The 21,718-nt window shown below is 39.3% G+C and overlaps 2 protein-coding genes across 2 annotated transcripts; both read left to right on the forward strand.

The window, feature by feature from the left end:
* The first annotated feature begins 738 nt into the window (after nucleotides 1-738).
* On the forward strand, nucleotides 739-11,469 carry ifih1 (interferon induced with helicase C domain 1). The gene is made up of 13 exons (XM_080536083.1): nucleotides 739-770; nucleotides 2,683-2,912; nucleotides 5,092-5,302; nucleotides 6,559-6,776; nucleotides 7,279-7,380; nucleotides 7,571-7,694; nucleotides 7,872-8,090; nucleotides 8,411-8,667; nucleotides 8,911-9,060; nucleotides 9,345-9,506; nucleotides 9,624-9,817; nucleotides 10,164-10,257; nucleotides 10,532-11,469. Exons 2-13 carry the CDS (start codon nucleotides 2,754-2,756, stop codon nucleotides 10,724-10,726), a joined length of 2,085 nt encoding a protein of 694 aa, XP_080392209.1. The 5' UTR covers nucleotides 739-770; nucleotides 2,683-2,753; the 3' UTR covers nucleotides 10,727-11,469.
* On the forward strand, nucleotides 11,186-20,041 carry fap (fibroblast activation protein, alpha; the record flags this gene model as incomplete). The annotated part of the gene is made up of 26 exons (XM_080536946.1): nucleotides 11,186-11,194; nucleotides 12,903-12,981; nucleotides 13,471-13,560; nucleotides 13,795-13,889; nucleotides 13,993-14,067; nucleotides 14,181-14,233; nucleotides 14,481-14,553; nucleotides 14,912-15,032; nucleotides 15,120-15,274; nucleotides 15,561-15,658; nucleotides 15,765-15,894; nucleotides 16,073-16,111; nucleotides 16,207-16,305; nucleotides 16,429-16,499; nucleotides 16,704-16,757; nucleotides 16,938-17,062; nucleotides 17,288-17,338; nucleotides 17,487-17,585; nucleotides 17,826-17,895; nucleotides 18,211-18,405; nucleotides 18,638-18,692; nucleotides 18,832-18,931; nucleotides 19,125-19,183; nucleotides 19,280-19,352; nucleotides 19,548-19,621; nucleotides 19,940-20,041. 26 exons carry the CDS (start codon nucleotides 11,186-11,188, stop codon nucleotides 20,039-20,041), a joined length of 2,244 nt encoding a protein of 747 aa, XP_080393072.1.
* Nucleotides 20,042-21,718: the final 1,677 nt, after the last annotated feature.

Here is a 21,718-nt window from a genome sequence, read left to right on the forward strand (position 1 = left end):
TTCTAGACCCAGCGACAGGTGAGAGTGATGAGCCTTCACGTGGTGTGATGGAAGTGAATGAACCTCCAGGGAACGATGGGAATGACGCCACCGTGAAGGAAGAGCCCGTGGGAGCAGAGACGTCTGTCTCCCCAGCGCCAGAGCTGCTGGACAGCAGTGTGACACAGATTAGTCTGTATGAGCCCTCAGAGGCTGCCTCTGATACTACAGGTGGAATATAACCCAAACCAAGTCCTACTCCTCTATCATTGACATGTACATGATTAGTGTATATTTCACAGTAGTAATAGTAATAACTACTGTAATGATGAATCGGATAGGAGAGTGTAGTTCTGGTTTAATCCTCTATGCAATAGTGAAGAACATGTGGCATCCAAAGTTATCAGAAGAGGGTGCATTTGAGTCAAAGCATCAGTCTCATACAGCAGTGTGGACCTGGGAAAGTAGTCTAGCTCTGTAAGAAAGTACCAGTAGAAATCAGAAAATACAATAATTAAGATCATGGCACAAATGTAAAGCCATTTTGCATAGCAGCATAGCAAGTTATTCATAAATTAATTTACCAAAATCAACTAATAGAATTGTGCACATTTAATTTAAATAATAGGGAAACCAACATACCGAGTTACTGATGGACTTCACCTTTTGAACATGATTAACATGTTATTCGTCTAATCAAGTATTGATTGATATTTCAGACCTATATAATGACAACGAAGAACAAGTGGGAAAAAGTGAACCTGCTAATAGCTTGGATCTCTCAACCTCAGGTAAGGATGCATGACCGTTGCTATGTGGAAGTAGAGGGACTGTGGTACCGTAAGCCATTCCACATCCTCTTAATTTTAGCAAAACAGATTAATCTACTTACCGGTAGTTCTTTGAACACATTGTTCTAAGAATGTTATGCAATTTGATTTAGGCTAATCTAACATCAGTCCTGCCCCTTTTGCTGAGTTAGGAACCTTCAAGGAGTCACACTATTTGAAGCCATTTCTGTATTAGGTTAAAGTGTGCCTGTGCTAGTATTCATCTTGACGTGTTAAAGAAATTTGTAGAGTGAGGAAATGCTTGAAATATGTAGGAGGAGAGAATGTCTAGGCCACTTATTTGTTTCATACATTAACATTAGGTCAGCAGGAAGCCTCTCACTGACTCATATTTCCTGAGGAAAGTAATAGTTGTTTTACTAACAGTGCCGTGATTGTAGTGATTTATCTCTACAGTAAAACAATATTACAGAGTGCTGGTCGTGTTTGCATATGCTCTCGATCATTTTGATTGAGAGCGCATTAACAGATCTTGCCGTTGGTTTCCCTTTGGTGTAATAGAGGAGTGAGGAGTGTAGGTCTCTTAGGGTGCCTGGAAAGTTGAACAAAAAAGCAGTTTGAATGAATAGAAGAGTTCCTACAGCTTGTCCTATTTGGCTCAGTGAATATGTTCCATGTGTATAATGATAAACCACTCAGAGGTTAAAGAGTACAAAGCATAGCCAAGTCTCCCAATTGCAAACACATGCTGTTTAGATTCTATCGTACTGGATTCTGTAGTAGCCTACTGTAGAAAGTAGTGGAAGTTAGATGTTGGTCCACATTATTCAATGATTCAGTATTATGAGGTGTTTTACTTGATGTCATCATCACACGTGTTTAGCAATATTGCCACCACTGTGTTTAACTACTGTAGAAGGCTTGATTTACGTATTTCCGTTGAAGGAAAGTGTTCCTTCTTGTTCATTCCAGTAGGTGGCTTGAATTCTGGGGGACTGGATCGTTCCCAGTGTCAGTGACTGTTGATGGCATTAGTACAGCAGAATCTCTGGCGTCATAATGGTTCTTTGGAGTGATGAGTCAGGGGAGTTGAACGTGATCTGACAGGTGGGCTAACAGGAGGATGCGGCCAGGTGAAGCCTGTCACACACACTGACAGCTCCTGCCAGTCAAACTAGCCTCTGATGGCTACGTGTGCTCACAATATTATTTTTAAATCCACTATCAAGACTGTGTCACAATTAGTTTCGGTGTCACGTTATTCAGTAAATCTATGTCTTTGAGGTTTGGGCAGAATGCCTGGTTTGGGCCCAATGACTGGTTTGGACAGAGCCAGTACGTCTGAGGTTACTTTGCGTTTCCGTAAATGAATAGACCGTGTGCTGCTCTCCTACATTAAGACTTTTGGACTGCGTAAAAATATATTGCTTTTCAGCTTTCTGCATCAAGCAGAGAGGCTGTCCCTGTGGGATGATGGGTCTTATTTACATGTTATTGAGCATAGCTAATGGTGGAATTTCCTTCATAATAAGTCTGGGGGTCTGGGAAAGGCTGATAAATGAGCAGGGAACCATAGAGGGCACATCGTCGACTTCCTATTTAGTTAAGGCCCCCTATCTCTTCATCTCTTAGTTTTGTGTTTCACCGGTCCAATTTAATACTGTTCCCAGAGACAGTACTATGACCTTGAACTTAATGAGAGTCTGGGTTTGAGTAGGTAGATTAACAAGTTGACTATGTATGCGATGTTGTTTTAACCACAGGGCTGAGGGGGGTTGAGGACGCAGTTGAGTAGCAAAGCTCAAGCAATGACAGGTCAAGCCTTTCCTGGGAATGTTGTTACTGTTTCTCCTAAATGCAGGTTGCTGACGTGGATAATAGTTTTGGTCTGAACCTCTGCTCTACTTTACAGACTGCACTGACAGCACCGCAGCAGCTGCTGGAGGCCCCCAAAAAGATGACATTGTTCTCCGAGATTATCAGATGGATGTCGCAAAGCCCGCCTTGGAGGGGAAAAACATCATCATATGCCTCCCTACAGGAAGTGGTAAAACCAGAGTTGCAGTCTATATTACCAAAGAACATCTGGACAGCAGGAGGAGAGAGGGACAACCAGGGAAAGTGGTGGTCCTGGTCAACAAGGTACTGTATATCAACCCCATTGTCCATGCACACAAGTCCCATGCATACAACCTGTGTGTGTGTGTGTGTGTGTGTGTGTGTGTGTGTGTGTGTGTGTGTGTGTGTGTGTGTCTGAGGGAGAGGGAGAGAGAGAGAGAACTGTTGTATAGCTACATGTGTAAGGATCACAAGAAAGCACTGCACGTACAGAACTGTGGATAACACATGTGGCTCCTCTGAACTCAAATGATATGTTCAGAGTAATAAGAAACCTGTTTTACCACATGTCACATTGCAAGATATTCATGCACAGATTTATTATATACAGTATACCACAGCACACATATTGAAATATTTAATTTTTTGTAATAGCCTAAGTGATGTAGATCCATGGTGCACATCCCTGAGAGTACAGTATACTGTATTGTATATTGCTATAATTGGAAGTTACTTCTGTATTATATATATTGAGAAATATGCATAAAACCCAGCATATGATTTGCTTCTTCATTAAGGGGGGGGGGGGGGGGGGGGAATAACTCTCAAACTGCTGTTTTTTGGCAGAAAACTACTAAAAAACACTAAATATGTCAACTTGGCCAATTTGAAATCCTGTCTCAAACAAAGTGAACCAGGGCCATATTCCACTAACGGTGGCTTAATATAGCTGCGCTATAATTAAATGCGGCGCTCAGGGACCTCGAGATTGGTATTCAAGCCTCAGGTGATTCCTCGAATGAGGATCAGCCTTGTGTCATCAGTGTTCACAGAAGACAGGCTTACAAATCTTCGATATGGGCGCGTGCACGCAGACATACGCAGCCCAGAAGAGTCGATCTGTCGAAATGAAGATACTCCACTCTGCAGGGGTACTACATTTGCGCAGCATTCCGAATTATTGATTTTTATGAAGACGGAAAAATAAGATGTAAAATAGTGCAATACTGCCGCAATTAACAAGGCGAGGGAAATGGTTTGGCAAGAAATTGCTGACCGATTAAATGCGTAGGTCATACTAGCCCCAGTTATTGTTATATGTTCATATTTTAATAAATGAATATTTACTACTGTGGTGATATCAGCAGCAGGCTACAAACCGTCATATTGCCACAATGGCCTAGTGGTATCGACCGCTGCCATAGGATTTATTTGTCATTTTATATCGGTGGTTCAAATCCCTCTTCAGGCGCACTTTTTACTGCATTTCGTTGTCTGAATCTAATCTAAAATCTCATCTAAAAAAGTATGTAGGCTATAAAATTATGGTGCAGGCTAATTTACAAGAACTGACACGATTACAATGGTGTTTGAAACCTTTGCATGAAATCTTCGGTTAAATGTAAAAAAAAAAAAAAAAAGATTGACTTAGTCAAGTCTCGAACTCACAACCTTTGGAACTCGAGTCCGCAGCCTTAACCACTACGCTAGCCAGACCGCTGTGAAGACGGCAATGCAAGTTGAGACAATTACTTCTTTTTTTTTTTACACGATCTATCTATCACACTTTCAAAATATCAAGTTATCTATCACACAATCAAACTATCTATCGATCGATCACACTTTCAAAATATCAAATTATCTATCTATCACACAGTCAAACTATCTAATCAAACTATCTAATCTATCTATCTCATGTGAAGTGGGAACTAATATTTCCTAAAAGACACATGAGGAACTTTCGTTCAGGGTTTAGTTTCCGCCTGTGAGCCTTTTTTGACGCACGGATGACTATAGCCTGTGTTTTAGCCTGGTCGGGACCAGGCTAATTATATCTGACTCAGAAGGAGCTCAACCAAGCAGCGAATTATTTGAGCCACGTTGATGGCACCGAACGCAAGCTAACATTTTCGAGGCTTAGAACTTTATCGAGGCTTAGAACTTTATCGAGCTTTGTGGAATATGGCCCAGGGCATTAAGATAGTGTACACATACACACACACACACACACACACACACACACACTCACACATGTGCACTTAGGTGTTGTCAGAGTAATCCAAACACTCTGGTTTATTTACTCAGTTCAGGCACCATAAACCTTTCAAACAATTAGAACTTAACCGATGCATATGTACCTGCTACACAGTGACAAATCCAACACAACATTGTTTGTAGTGAGGCAGACCATCAAAGTGTGAACCCTGGAGATTTGTCATTAATCTGTAGTTTTTGTTACACTGTATTTTTTTCTTTTCTTCAGATACCACTGGTGGAGCAGCATTACTCCACCGAGTTCTGGAAGTTTCTGAAACACAAATACAGAGTGGAGAGAGTTAGTGGAGACTCGCAGCTCAAAATTTCCTTTACAGAGATCGTCAAAAAAAATGACATAATCATATGTACCGCCCAGATTCTGGATAACTGCTTGGAGAGGGCCATTGGTGGAGATGATGATGGGATTCAGTTATCAGGTATAGTCACCTGGCTTTGAGTTACTCAATTGCTACTGTAGTATGATGCATATTTTATTAAATGTTAATGTCTGTGGGGTGCGTGTGTATGTGCGTGTGTGCGTGTGTGTGTGTGTGTGTGTGTGTGTGTGTGTGTGTGTGTGTGTGTGTGTGTGTGTGTGTGTGTGTGTGTGTGTAGGGGGTTGAAGCAAGCAAGAGGACACATTTCCAATTAGTTCATTTTCCTAATATTTCTTATTTATAGTATACTATACACATCTATGAAATGCATACATTTCTAATCCCATGCAAATGTAAATCAAACTTAACCTGTCAAGTGAAATGAAAACTCTTCATAAATCAGTTCACTAAGAGGTGGTTTGGATCGGATAGTAAACAGGAGAACTCACTGCATCTCCACTGAGAATTCATCTGACAGGTTCTTGTCAAAGTCAAACGCTTCCGGATTTCCTGGCCACTCTTGCTGGCACTCTCCAGTCCAAGGTGGAATAGCCTTCTCAGTGGAACATATGCTGTTTGTTGAAACGCCTGAGAGCTTGTGTGTGTGTGTGTGTGTGTGTGTGTGTGTGTGTGTGTGTGTGTGTGTGTGTGTGTGTGTGTGTGTGTGTCTCTGTCTCTACTGGTTTCAGGCCACACTTCTGTTCAAGCCGCCAGTGTGTGCCTCATCAAATTCACATGAGAGCCTCTGTCATTCACTCAACCACTCCAGATTTCTGTGCCCCTCTGGGAATGTATTTGTAACACCCTGTTCAAAGTTGGATTTGTGAATGCCTCATACCTCATCACACGTCTGTCATTGCTGTGGAATACGCTGTTTTTTAAAAGCTGTTTGGAAGAATGTCCTTGGGCGACATTATAATGTGATGTGGTGGTTTAAACTGCACTGTCGAGTTCCTTGAAAAGCAGTGGCTTTTGTGTGGTAGGAGGAATCCAGACAGCGGCAGAAATGGTTAAATTTAATTTGTGAGTGCAAATAAGCCACCTCTATATTTACAGGACAACTGATGGCAGAGAAAACTAAAACAAAAAATACATTTTGAAAACAGTAATGCTTATAGGAGAACCTTATCCTTTTGAACCTTGCAGCAATGTGAACAGACCCACCCAGTACTAAGGGATTAGTCTGACTCTCTGGGGCTAATAAAGAATGTTTATCTTTATCTTGGTAGACATACATACCAAAATAACCCCTCTGAATAATTCACAGACTTGAATGACTTGGTGTTCTTGCTGTCTGTTTCTGTTATTTGCTCTAGATCTGTCGTTGATTGTGATTGATGAATGTCACCACACACAAAAGGGAGAGGTCTACAATCACATCATGATTCGCTACTTGAAGCAGAAGCACAAGAATGCCAGGTTAAAGAAAGAGCAGAAGGATCCTATGCCCATCCCACAGATCCTGGGCCTGACCGCCTCACCTGGAGTTGGTGGGGCCAACAAAATGGAGAAAGCAGAGGAGCACATTCTACGGGTAAATGACATGCACTTCTATCGCTCTCTCCCTCTTTCTAACAGACATTCTCTACCTCTCCCTCTTTCTCTCTCCAGACACACACACATTCTTCACTCTCATTCTTTCCCTCCCTTGGTTTATTCAACACAGTCCTCCCTCCCGGTCAAGCCCTGCCCTGCCCATACTCCGTCCCTCATTCATTTAGTAGCCTGTTCACCCAGCCAAGCTGTTTCCAATGTTCCACATGGCCCTTGCGCACCAGGCAGCCATAAACATCATCATGCCTCTCATAGTTTTACCACAGAGGAAAAAGATTGAAAACAGCTTTTTACTTAAACCTCTGGTCATATGACTACTGGTCATACTGAAAGGGTGTTAACATAGTTTAAACATTACTAAAGTATTGTGATTATTGGTAAACATACTACTGTAATTGCCACATTGCTAAACTCTGGTATAGAAGTTGATGGTTCCTGACTTGTGTGAGATGTCATTTTCTGCCATGTTTTGTCTTTGGTAGATTTGTGCTAACTTGGATGCCTATGGAATAATGACGGGGAGCCTAGGGGAAAACAAAAGAGAACCACTGAAAAAGATTGCGACTGCTGAAGAGAGAAAAGAGGTACCCTACTCACTATATTCTGCAGTAGGGGCATATGTGTCCATTAACACACTGCATAGAAGCGTCTACATGTTTGTCTCGCAAATGATTTCATAACAGCTTTGTGTCTGTGTCAGTGGCATGAAGACTACAGCATCGTGGTTTCTACTATATACGGTATCAATATAAACTGTGTCCCTCTTTTTGTCAGGATCCCTTTGGGGATGTGATCAAAGGCATTATAAATGCCATCCATGTCCATGCTGAGCTCAACCCCACGTGCGACCCAGGCACCCAGAACTATGAGCAGTGGGTGGTTCAAAAAGAGCAAAATGGTGAGATGTGACGCATCCTTTTTCTTCATCCTCTACTCTTCCTGAGTTCTACTAAGAAGAGTTGCAATCTTACACTTAACATCCACTCTTCATACCAAACTTCACAGATGAAGAAACACTCTGTCATGCCAGATATATACTGTATTTGACTATTTGAAAATGTTGTTGTCCCCCCAGCTGCAAAAGAGGAAAATCAGAAAGTCCGAGTGTGCGCTGAGCATCTTCGACAGTACAACGAGGCGCTGCACCAGAGCAACACCATCCGCATGTGTGACGCATTCAGCTTCCTGGACAAATACTACGAGGAGGAGCTGAAGAAGAAACAGGCTCCTCCAGAGGAAGAGGCACCCATAACGATCACTGACACTGAGAGATTCCTCTTCAACCTCTTCAATGGTACTGAATGGTATACTGTAACTAATGTCAGCTGTTCTACATATAATACACTAGCAATAGACTAGCCTGCTACAAAACATTTTGATGAACATGATATATTCAGGGCTTAAAGTTCTCCGGCACAGTGCCGGATTTCCGGCGCGGGGAAATTTTGAGCAAAAAATAAATAAAAATCACATGCTATTTGCTATTTGTTCCCCAAGAAAAAGTTTCAGGCACAGGATTTTTTCCCACTTTAAGCCCTGTATATTGAAAACATAAGATGAATTACAGTATTTGAACATGTTGAAACTGTTTTGAATTGAATCAATGTTCTGCAGATAACCAAGTCAAACTGCAGGACTTGGCGAAGCTTCCACAGTATGAGAATAAAAGTCTCTTTAAGCTGAGAACCGAGATCCTGCAGGAGTTTACGTGTCGAGAGAATGCCAGAGGGATCATTTTCACTAAGACGCGTCGCAGTGCCATTGCGTTAAGCCAATGGGTTCAGGAGAACACAAAGTTTGAGGAAGTCGGAGTAAAAGCTTGCCATGTCATTGGAGGTGGAGACCAGAGTGTGGTGAAACCAATGACCTCTGTGAGTGCACTTTCTTTTACAGTTAATTTATTATGTTGTATGCATGGATGGATGTTTCTCATTTATTTCAGTGTGACATTAAGCTAATTCACCAATAGGTGATTTTTTTTTTTATCACCAAACCACCAATTTTATCAACTGTCAAAATAAGACTTTGCATCTCACAAAGTTTCTTCAGGAACTTCCTTATCTCTTGTTGCAGTGTTGCTCAATTGTTTGTTTATCCACATCTGTTTTAATCAGACTGAGCAAAGGGAAGTTTTGAACAAATTCCGGATTGGTGAAATCAACTTGCTGATTGCCACAACTGTGGCTGAGGAGGGTCTGGACATAGCAGAGTGTAACTTTGTTATCCGATACGGCCTTGTGACCAATGAGATTGCCATGATTCAGGTCAGTGATGTCAGAGGCTAACTGCCTGTGCCAAATCTGAACTTTCCAGAGACCCTTTCATTACCCTACTTTAAATTGTAGTGCAGATGAGTTTGCTTTCATACGCTGCTATTTAATTATCATTAAATTACATTGCAATGTACTTTGCTCGCTGTAATTCCATACAGTAGTAATGGAGTTAAGCGGTTTGAATTTTTACAGAGATGGAGTAAGGAACTGCATTACATTTACCGGTACATGTTTAGCATTTAGCAGAACTGTTCTCATGTGTTGCATTCCTTTAGGCCAGAGGCAGAGGCAGGGCCGAGGACAGTACTTATACCCTAGTGGAGGTGGAGAACTCTGGGGTCGCTGAACGTGAGTGTGTCAATGAGTACCGGGAGAAAATGATGAGCAAAGCCATCGATAAAGTTAAGAAGTTGAATCAAGAGGAATACGAGACGCGAGTAAGTCTTAACTGTTTCTGCCACCTCAACAAATTAAAATTGTATGTGACTGATTGAACTGTAGAAAGCCACATAATGTGTTGCTATAATGAGAACGTTTCCCTTTTCCTCTATTAGATCATGGAATATCAGACTCAGGCCATAGTGGAGGAGAGAGTGCGAATGATCAAGAAGAAGCAGAAAGGGATGAAGAAGGAGAGTCCATCGAAAGTGAAGTTCAGCTGTCGAGGCTGCAGCAAACCAATCTGTTCTGGCCAGGACATTGAAATCATTGAGAAGATGCACAGAGTCAATGTCAATCCCCGATTCAGGTACAGTACCTGTAAACTATGCACAAAAACAAAAGTGTCCTTTTTTCTCAAAGCAATCTGGAAGTTTGTATTATTACTGTACCTTGGTGAAAGATTAAGACTGTTAGGAAACATGCTGATCAGGCCAACCATTTGGATTTGATGAGTGATCAGTTAAGTGTGACAAGAACCATCAAACCAGTTGGTATCAGGTTGGTATGACTATGACATAAAGATATTAATGCTTTGTATACTGCTTCAGATTGATCAAAGAATAATAAGGACCCATTAGTAAGTATCCTAGGTAATGTAGGCATTCACATGTATCATAGCATCAATTAACTGATAATTGATTGTTCTTTTGCAGTGACCTTTTCATTGTAAGAGAAAACACTGTACTTCAAGAGAGACTACTGGACTACGAGGCCAACAGTATCTTAGCTTGCAAGGACTGTGGACAGGTAGGTGTGGGGGGGGATGCCTAAATCTAAGTAACAAAAGTCTTCACCTCTATAATGAATATCCCTGTATGATCTTGATCTCTAATATGCATGGAAAATAACAAAACTGTGTGATTTTGTTGGTGGTACAGTAAAATCCTTTTAAAAGTTATCATTCTGACCCAAAAAGGCCAAGAATAACTAATAAAGTGGGCTCTGAATATACGTATGTACCTGTATCTTAAAACAAAAATGTGTCAGTTGTTGACTCACACGTTCATTTCTTCCATTGCAGAAATGGGGTTCAGTTATGCTCTATAAGGGGATGGAGTGTCCTTGTCTTAATGTCAAAAACTTTGTAGTGACCTATGATGAAAAGAAGAAGAACTACAATAGATGGAGTGAGCTTGCCATCCAGTTCCCAGCCTTTAACTATACTGAACATGCACGCCTAATGGCCCAAGACTCAGAGGATGAAGAAACAATGTAATAGTACATTGTACAATGATAACTATAAGAATTGCCAAATCAAACCACATATATGTGGTTGCCTGCACTTGTGGTAGTTGATTTCCAATCAGATAACCCTCAAATATCCACTGGAAGCTGCAAATGTGAATTTTGTGTGTACTTATTTTTTGTGAATTTTTTAGACCAGTATTGATTGTGTCAAACCACTGTATTTCGCCTCTGCTTGTAAACATATTGGGAGACACTTTAACACATTATGAACGGATCAAACGCAATATGGTAATGAACTACTTCCGTCTCTCTTGGGATTCTGTGGAGGTTCCTCTGTCCCTGTGGTACTTTATCACCAGAGCGCACCTGTCAGCACACATGCTCTCATTACATCTGTCATGCAGACAGGTGGTGGTGTTTTTGCCACAAACTGCAACACCTCCTCCCCCTTTTAATCGTCTCTATACATTTGTGCATTAGATTGCCCATGACACAGGTGAAAGTTATTGGGTGAAAGAGATGTCCTGTACTATCCAGGGCTATGGTGATATTGTGTTGGTTTTGGTTAGGGCTACTCAGGTTTGGGAGTTAATTGGATAGTCAAGGGCACTAATTAAAGGAAAGACAATTGACATTGGTTGTTCCACACCATGTGCCGCCTTGGTTGCTCTTTTGAATTGTAAAGCCAAATGCATGACTTTCTGAATATTTATCCAGAATGCAAATTTCACGAATGGTGAAAAGAAATTAAGCAGAAATGAGCTTGAAGGTCTAAAATTAAATAACAAATAAATGTTATGAAAAAATGTATGTTACCAAAAAAAAAAGTGCCTAATTGTAATAAACCTCATTACTGCAGTACGTTATGTTTGCCTTTCCTTCTGTTTGACATTCTATCCACCTTGTGACACTAACGGAATGAGGTTATACTTGAGGTTGAAGTTGAACTACTGTTCAATTGAATAGTTACATTCTCACGATGCATAAGAGAGACTACTAATGGAAATACATGACTTAACCATTTTAATAATAATAATAAAAAGTAATGATTTAATCATCAACAATCCGTGAGTTTAGAAGTATAAGGTTCTATCTCCGTTTAGGGTAGTTCAGAGATATTGAGCGTCAAAGTTTTTACATTCCATTATGTTTTGTGAGATGGAACCTTTGTATTTTATGAATTACTAACTCAAAAATGTCAACATTTTTAAAATAACACCACACAGGCATTAATAAACACCTAATGGATCAGATTATGTAAAAAACACAATTTTGACAAAAATGAAGATAAAACCTTATAATTCTAAGCTCACGAATCGTGGGATTCCTCCATACTACTGGATGAGTTGGTCACTGACTGGGCAAACCACTTCCTAAAGAGAACAAGTTGGGCGCCTTGGGGAAAGTTATGCGGGTTGCTGCCTTGGAGGACGCATCTCTGAGACTTAGTAAGAATCCCGAACTCTCCTCGCTTTGGATGCATCCTGGAGTTCAATGATAAAGCCTACACAAGAAACGAAGTTCAACTTTAACCTAACAGAGTCAAGTTGATCCATTTTATTTATTTATGGATTCATGAAGAGCCATACTTTTTTTTGCCTGCGATATGTAAGTAATTTGTCCCTCAGATATTCAGCAACAGAAGTCGACTGTCACTCCACGTCAGCTAACCAAAGGATATTAATTTGAGAGCGTCTTGTCCAATCACTGGTGGTGCTATTATGGTCAGTAAACTCTACCTGTGTCCGTAGACGCTCTAAAATGCTCAAGTTCAATGTTTTAAAATAAATGTAATGAGGCTGATTAACATCCGTTTATCGTAAATTGTTGCTTGTGCATTATAAATTCGTGAGCTTAGAATTATAAGGTTCTATCTAAATTTTTGTCAAAATTGAGTTTTTTACATAATCTGATCCATTAGGTGTTTATTAATGCCTGTGTGGTGTTGTTTTAAAAATGTTGACCTTTTTGAGTTAGTAATCCATAAAATACAATGGTTCCATCTCACAAAACATAATGGAATGTAAAAACTTTGACGCTCAATATCTCTGAACTACCCTAAACGGAGATAGAACCTTATAATTCTAAGCTCACGAGTTGTTAACAATATCAAGGCAATGTCATTTCTTCTTCTACCATCCATGCACTATATTATTCGTGAACCTTTTTGCTCCGTTTGTCTCCCTCACCCTCACCTTTAACAGGGCAAGGTGCTCTGGGGGGTGGCAGGGGCGGCTGTCGTCATCATGTTAATAACTGTCCCCATGGCAATATATTTGAATAGTAAGTCTCTTATGTCATTCATGTATGACTTGTAATTCCGCCAAGTTTGGTTTTCTTTCATAGAGTCAACATTCATAGTGTAGCATATCCTTCATGTGGGGCCAATTTTGAGGGTGAAGACATTTCAAATGTAATATTATTGCAGCCTACCAACACGTTTACAGTTTTTAGTCATAATCATCATCATAATATAATTCTGGGAAAACCCTGAGGTACCAGTGAAAGTGAATCCCAACAAGTTACAAGTGCATGCAAACATCTGATATGTGGCGCCACCAAGTGATTGCTATTGCCAATGTGAATAGGTCATGTGTAATTGTAAGACTTTTTTTTTATTTTAATGATTTCTCATTTGAAGAAGCCCTTTGTGGGAAACACGACTGGTGGTCTACAAACATAGTCTACACACAGTATACATTTGTGCATGTATTTTCAAGTAGATTGTGCTGTGTCAGAGAGCAGTAATGCAAGTTGATTTTCATGTTTCAGGGGAGGATGGCCTCAAGAGGTCTTTCACCTTTGCAGATTATTTCAATGACTCAATAAGGTACAAATCGTATAATTTGCTGTGGATATCAGGTACGTTTTAATCATTCAATCAACTGCTTTAATATAATCGTAGTGTTCAGGAAGTAGTTGCACCAGCAACTGAAAAAGCTGGTCACCTAGTTGGTGCAGCTCTCCCTAGAAAAGTATACTGTACGTTAATTCCTTGAGAGATTTTCGGTGTGAAATTTTGAGTGAGCTGGTTTTGCAAAACCTACTGTATATCAAAAAGTGTAAATAATAATTGTCTTTCTTATTTTCTTATAGATAATGAATACCTGCATAAAACAAGAGATGGCAATGTTTTCCTTTATCATGTTGAAACAAAGGAGATGTCAGAGTTTTTGAGCAACAAAACATTTGTAAGATATTCCTCATGCAAAGAAAATGTATCCCCCATAGTATATTTCAAAGCTAATCTCTTCAATGTATTATCTTTTAAAATGTTAAATGTCTACATTGTAGGAACGAGTGGATGCTACAGATTACATACTCTCTGCTGATCGGAAATATGTCTGCTTTGAAAGTAACTACACCAAGGTAATACAGTACATGTCAAATGTAATACGCTTGTCTAGTTTGATCGAGGGGGTGGGGCTGGGTGATCCTTTCATCAATTCTTATCACTTCTTAACACTTCACTGTTTTAACAGAAATGGAGACATTCATTCACAGCCTCATACTCCATATATGACATGGAGACATCGTAAGTCCTTCCAGTTCACCTCTGCTCTGTTGATAACGTTTAAAACAAACTCAACTTAAACGTTCATTTTACAGTTTCACTATTGATTAAGACAAGTTGTGTACATCAGGCACAAAACAAACTTATTCATGTTGTATTTTTTTTGCTTATAAATGTTGCAACATGCTGCCAACTTAAGAAAGCCACTGATGTATCGTTATGATTTGTACCTTTCTGAAGACCTTGTGTCTCCATCTTGTCCCTCCAGAACATTTGTTGATCCTGTAAACATTCCACAAGTTGTGCAATACTTTGCCTGGGCACCCACTGGAAACCAACTTGTGAGTAAAGCCCATCTATCTAACCTAGTAACATAATGTCTATTCATAGATAGAACAATAACCAACAATCTTATAGACAATAATAAACAAAGCATTTTTACAAAAATATAAACTTTAACAGTGGTTTGGTCTGGTGTAACAGAACCACAAATGTCTCTCTCCCCATGGCTAGTATGGTTGTTGGCCCTGGGAGATAAACATGCCAAACATAGAAGTGTCAAAAGATTTTAGAGTAGGGTGTTTCTGCCAGGTCAGGAGACTTTTGAACAGGAAGTCCAAGTGGGCGGTGCGACGTTTCTGGTATAAACCAAAAACGGTGGAATGCTGACAATAACTGGAATGGTAATCTCTCTCCCAGGCTTACATCTGGAATTACAACATTTATCTGAAACCCAATGCCACGGCTGCTGCCATACAAGTGACCCATAATGGAAAAGAGAATGAGATTCTCAATGGTGTCCCTGACTGGGCCTATGAGGGTGAGTGGCTTTTTTTCATTTAGGGGGAGGGGTGGAGTTCATATTAAGTTACACACAAGGCATCTCTGTTTTCCTAATAATTTCCAGAGGAGGTTTTTGCATCAAATGAGGCAATATGGTGGTCAACAAGTGGAAAGTTCCTGGCTTACACAGAGCTAAATGACACTGAAGTCCACACTATTGATTTCTCTTGGTATGGATCTGAACAGTACCCCAAAACAGTGGTTGTCCCGTACCCTAAGGTGAGATGTTCAACTGAATGTGCCATTTTTTTTAGCATGGAATTAATTGTTACAGATTTTGACATGGTGTTTTAGACATAACACAGATGAAGTATTAACGGGGTAGTGGTGGTCTAGTCTAGTGGATAGTGAGTTGGATTGGTGATCGGAAGGTTGTGAGTAAGGCACTTAGCCCTCGGGTACTCCAGGGGGAGTAAATGTAAAATTGTAAATGTTTATGTTCCATTTCTTGACTCAAAAGAATTCAACTTATCAAGTTTAATCAATCATGTTTTCTCATGTCAAGGCGGGCACAACTATTCCTAAAGCCAAGCTGTTTGTAGTTGATACAACAAATCCGTCAAGACGTACACAGGTGGTTGTCCCAGACTCCGTTGGTGCAAGGTAGTTCAACGTCATATTGGGTGATGGGAATACACATGGAGATGGGTTTGAATAGACCTCATCACAGACGTGTAAAACCTGTCGCTTTGTGTTGTCTTCCTCACAGTGATCACTATCTGAGCTCAGTCACCTGGGTTACGGACGAGCGCATCGCAGTTCAGTGGCTCACGAGGAAGCAGAATCATGTCCTTTTACAGATCTATGACTTTGACGGAAGCAAGTGGAATGAGAACGGGGTACTTCTCACCTCTCCTTAGGCCCTGTGTGATCCTTAGACTTCAACAGTCAGTCCTGTTATTCAGGAACACCAGGAGGAACACACCTGTTGATGTGTGATGCATATATACAGTAGGCTAACTGGAAAACAAAGGCATCTTGTCTTGATGAATGTACCTTTTCTTTTTCTCTTCTTAGAAGTTTGAGCAAACCAGCAAGACAGGTTGGGTTGGTCATGTGAGTACACGTACTGTGATAGAGCCATTGCAAATAATGATAGCTTGTTGTAAAATATGGAACTATGGTGATTAACGATTGTTTAAATTTTTCAGTATACTCCCCTCCTACCTCTCTTTGCAGAGGATCATATCAGTTTCTACAAAGTGATGAGTGACACATATGGTTATAAACACATACATCATGTGAAAGACGTAAGTATTCTAAACTGATTCTGTTTATTCGGCTGAAAGTCATTAACATATTAGACTAATAAAATGCAGGCCTGAACACAACAATATGAGAATGCTATATCTAAAGTGTATGTTATTCCAAAGGGCAAGGCAACAGCCATAACCTCAGGCAAGTGGGAGGTCATCTACATTACAAAACTAACTAAAGATGCTATGTGAGTATACATGTAGTAGATACAAAATCCCAGGACATGTATTATTGGAATCCTCAGAAAATTAAATATTGCAATTATTATATTATGTGCATATCATGTCTTAATGGCAATTTTGGAATTGTATCAATACTTCATGTATCAAACCAGTTCCAAATGACTGCTGTCTTTCTATGTGCAATAGTGTAAACCATTTGTTTTTCACAGATATTATGTAAGTAATGAGTACCAAGAAAAACCTGGGCAGAGAAATATTTACAAGTAAGGAAGTAATCTCAATCTTCTGTACAGATTAATATGATAACTTAATGTTTCTCGAGACCCCACTTGATAGTGCTTGATTATAAAAAATAATATATATATATATATATATATATATTTTAATAATCAGTACAAAAGACATCAATGAAAGTATTCTATCATTGGTTGTTTGTATATCAGGATTATGATTGGAAGCAGCCACTCAGCTCCCCAGTGCCTCACCTGTGGCCTGCATAAAGACAGATGTCAGTACAACTCAGCTTACTTCAGCTACGAGGCCTCCTACTACCGCATGGACTGCTACGGTCAGTTACCCCACCATCCCCTGCCCTGAGCACTAACTCAACCATGAGGAATACTGTACATAAAAGTAACTTAGGTGTGCAAGAGCCATCCATGGGTAATGAATACAGTTTCCAACACGTCAGCTAACCCCTGAGATCATTTGGAGAACACATTTTCCTCATGATGTAATACAGAGTATTCCTGTTTTATTCCTGTTTTAATTCCGTATTCTTGTTTCTCAACAGGACCTGGAATGCCTTTTATTACACTCCGGGACAATAGAGGCTCAGGTTCAGGTATGCAAATGAATTTAGGAGGTAGGGTAGCATACCACAGTCATGAAGATAGACTTTGTAACCCTACACAGGTTTGTAAAACACTACCATAAATCGTCAGCATTTGATCTGACTTTCAGATGATATAGAATGATCTCTTTTGTTTTAGAGCTCACAGTTCTTCAAGACAACAAAGAGCTTGAAAACATTCTAGTACAGTTCCAGATGCCAACCATACAGCGTGGTTCCCTGAGGATCGGAGGATTCGGTGAGACTAGCTCTTAGAAACTAAATCATGGAATGCAATATCTAATACATCTACTATTATTATTATTATTATTATTATTATTATTATTATTATTATTATTATTACTATTAGTAGTAGTAGTAGTAGTAGTAGTAGTAGTAGTAGTAGTAGTAGTAGTAGTAGTAGTAGTAGTATTAGAATTATTAGAATATATTTCAATAATCATGTTTTTGCAATTTCTTTCAACTTTTTTTCCGACAGATCTTTGGTATCTGATGATGTTACCCCCCAATTTTGATAAATCCAAAAAATATCCTCTTCTAATTTATGTGTAAGTTTACAGAGAACTCTTTCTCTTTCTACCACTACCTCCTCCAAGTTCAGTACAGTATGTGCAATACACCTAATAGCTGCGTGAGGTCAATACTTGATACTGTACTGATCTCTCTTGCAGATATGGTGGGCCCTGTAGTCAAACGTACTGTACTGATCTCTCTTGCAGATATGGTGGGCCCTGTAGTCAAACGTACTGTACTGATCTCTCTTGCAGATATGGTGGGCCCTGTAGTCAAACGTACTGTACTGATCTCTCTTGCAGATATGGCGGGCCCTGTAGTCAAACGTACTGTACTGATCTCTCTTGCAGATATGGTGGGCCCTGTAGTCAAACGGTAGATTATCGTTTCAGACTAAACTGGGGTTCTTACCTTGCCAGTACTGAGGGGATCATTGTTGCCAGTTTCGATGGAAGGGGAAGTGGTTACCAAGGTGATAAAATAATGCACTCAATCTACCGACGCCTTGGAACGTATGAGGTAGAGGATCAGATAACAGCTGTGAGGTAAAGTGCCATCGAACCTCAAAATGTCAAGCATCTGATCGAGAATAAAATATTTTAAATCAGAGAGTACACACAGGTAAAATATGTGTATTTGATTATGAACACACATCTGTTTCCTTTAGAGATGAATCTACTGTATTGAGTCCATGTGTGGGTTTTGGAATTCATCTGCCTTTTGTCTTTTATAGAAAATGCAGACGTTTTGTTTTGTTTTATTTGTTTTTGTTAATAGGAAATTCATTGACATGGGCTTTATTGACAAAGATCGCATAGCCATATGGGGCTGGGTAAGTTTCATACTATATTTATCATTACACTGTACAGTTTATACACTATGTTTTTTCTCATTATACGTTTTGCATCACTTTGTTGTTGAATGTTTCTATTTTTATATTATGTCTTACTGTAGTAATAACACATTTTCAGTCATATGGTGGCTATGTAACGTCCATGGTTTTGGGTGCTGGAACTGGGCTCTTCAAGTGTGGAATAGCAGTTGCCCCGGTATCTAAGTGGGAATATTATGGTACGTGTCACAGTATGAGTATGCAATCACATCATAATTGATTTCATAATGCATGGACATGATTTAGAGAGGTATGGTAACACATTGTCCTGCTCATATGCCTGTAACACTGTAATTACCAGTTGTAAGTAACTGAGGCATATTTGTATCATTCTGTAGAGTCTGTATTTTGTATTTTATATTTCATTTTCAGATGCGGTGTATACGGAACGCTACATGGGTAAACCTGAGGACAATGCTGACTCTTACAAGGTCAGTTATTTGAATAGTCCTCTACAACCAGACTCAACTAGATTATCATGCTAGATACAGAGATACATTAAAACTAACTTTCTGTACTTCCTGTAGAATTCTACAGTGACAAGTAGAGCAAAGAATTTCAAATCAAATCAGTATCTGCTGGTTCATGGGACTGCTGATGGTATGTATATCTTTGTTTTGAGCAAAACATGTTTAACGCTGCATTCCAAAAATGTATGCAATATGGTAGGCTACTCAGCAAATGCATTACAGATTAACTTTGATCACATTTTCGCAAGCAAGTTCAACATGATTGGACAGATGGATGTGCTACCCTGTTAAATCAGGTGTTACAAACTGTTTGTCTTTCCTCTAGACAATGTTCACTTCCAGCAAGCTGCACAGATCTCCAAAGCCCTAGTCGAGCAGCAAGTTGACTTTGAGGCAATGGTAAATATTGGTTCGGGGAGGACAAAGTGAGGAAGCATGATGATGGGGGTGATGAACTAGTGTGTCATACAGTAGTCTGCATTAGCTGTGATCAACAGTACGACCACATTATATAACGCTGTTAGTTTATAATCTTAGCATTTAATTAAATTAAAGTTAACTAAATTATAAGTCTATTTGGGTGTTAATACTGTGCATTCCAAACATTTTACTGTTTACAAGACATCCTTGACATCTATCATAGAGCAGACCCATGTATTGTGAATATTGACGTCTATATAGTCAAGTATTAACTTTTGTCTTTTGGACTATTTTCAGTGGTACACTGACAAGGATCACAAACTTGGAAGCCCCGCCCTGCGTCACGTCTACACTCTCATGAGTCATTTCCTACAGAAATGCTTCGTAAATCCCAAGTAGATCTAACAACTCCTGCCTTCAAGTCTAATGCCTTATTTGGCTCAGTATGACAGCATTTATATACTGCTACCATACAATTTTGGCTGATTGTCTGTTATGTACCTATTGATATTCTAGACTGAGGATCTGTTTTTATATTGGTTAATATGTATTGAGTATTGCATTTTTGTAAAACATTGCCTATTTGTATGTGATATAGAATTACTCTGTTGTTGATCAATCAAAAATGTGACTTTTCAGCACTATGTACTCACATCTATTAGCATGCTTATATTGTGGTGCACATTTTATATCAATGACGTTAGTAATGCTGGTTTTAATATACACAAAATTGTTATTGCACTGAATTTGTTGTGTAATGGTTACATTTCTGTTGTTGTTGTTATTTGACATACTATATGAAATACCAGTATGCTATATTGGAAATTGTTACATAGTAAAAGATGTATCTGGTTTAAAAAATGTTGACAAAGATTTGTTGTGTTTCTACACATTTAAGATTAAAATAATGAACTAAAAACTATTTTGATTTTCATTTATCCTGTCTTTGTAGTTTATAGCTGCACATTGTTTAAGATCCACTTGCTATCTTTGGACTGAATTCCCAGACATTCTCATTGGCATATTTCTGATAATATGTACAGCATTCTTATTCCTTATTTCCTTATTAACATTTTTGGCCAGGATCATAGGCTATTCCAATAGTAATAATCTATTATCCCCTTTCCACCAAGGCAGTTTGAGGGCCGTTTCAGACAGAAATAGAACCAATAACCACTTAGGTGAAGGGCTGGGGGCGGGATTATTGTGACTAACCGAAATAGAAATCGGGGTATAATTAATTAGAACTGAAAAATAAATACATTACAAGTCCTTGAGCAGGATACTGTCCCTTCATACTGTAGGTAGGTAATCAATAATGAGTATTCAAGTATTAGTAAACATGTACAGCTGACTTTTTCTTGCGATAACTGATGGATAGATGATTCACTTACTTAGACAAATGCATTTGTTGTAAGTCCCTTTGGATAAAGGCATCTGCAAAATGCCAAACATTTAAATGTTAATGTAAATGATGCACCTTAAAGGCACTTACTGTATGAGCATTATGATTTATAAACAACATAAGTATACAACTTATATTTGTATTAGAAATAAAAAATGGTCATAGTACCTAATCCTTGTTCAGCACCACACTCATTGTTAGAAACAAACGTTTATAACTTGACTTGATTTGGGAATACATTGGTGTGTAAGAGGTGTTTAATGTAATTTCACATACTGGACATATTGTCCTAAATTATTCCACAAACACTGATGAGACAGGTAATCTAAACACAGATGTTAAACAGTTGCATAAGCATAGAATGAGTTTGAAAAGATGGAATTGTGTTTGATTTGAACAGCTAGTGACCGTTTTTACCCCTGGACATTTCCCACATCTCCTCTTAAACAAAGATGGAACCGCAAATGTATCCAGTGCATTGAGACAAGCCCTGATTAATGGACTGAGAATAATAGGGAACGTGCTGAAGTCTCTGTGAGGAGGGTGCCTGCCACCTGAGCAGACACCCCAGCTCAACTATATAAGGCTGGCCAGACCAAAAAGGGACCATGAAGCAGCTCCAGGGAGCCTGACAGGAGAGAAGCCAGAAGAAATCTACGCATTGCATACTC

This window comes from Nansenia antarctica (assembly GCF_963989245.1).
Source record: "Nansenia antarctica genome assembly, chromosome: 7".
Classification (NCBI taxonomy): domain Eukaryota; kingdom Metazoa; phylum Chordata; class Actinopteri; order Argentiniformes; family Microstomatidae; genus Nansenia; species Nansenia antarctica.

What these genes read in the sequence shown, in the direction of transcription:
- ifih1 (XM_080536083.1), top strand. Translation starts at nt 2,754, where the DNA reads ATGGATGTCGCAAAGCCCGCCTTGGAGGGGAAAAACATCATCATATGC. An exon ending in TGATGGGATTCAGTTATCAG is followed by an intron (nt 5,303 to 6,558) that starts GTATAGTCACCT and finishes TATTTGCTCTAG; the next exon opens with ATCTGTCGTTGATTGTGATT. An exon ending in AATGTCAATCCCCGATTCAG is followed by an intron (nt 9,818 to 10,163) that starts GTACAGTACCTG and finishes GTTCTTTTGCAG; the next exon opens with TGACCTTTTCATTGTAAGAG.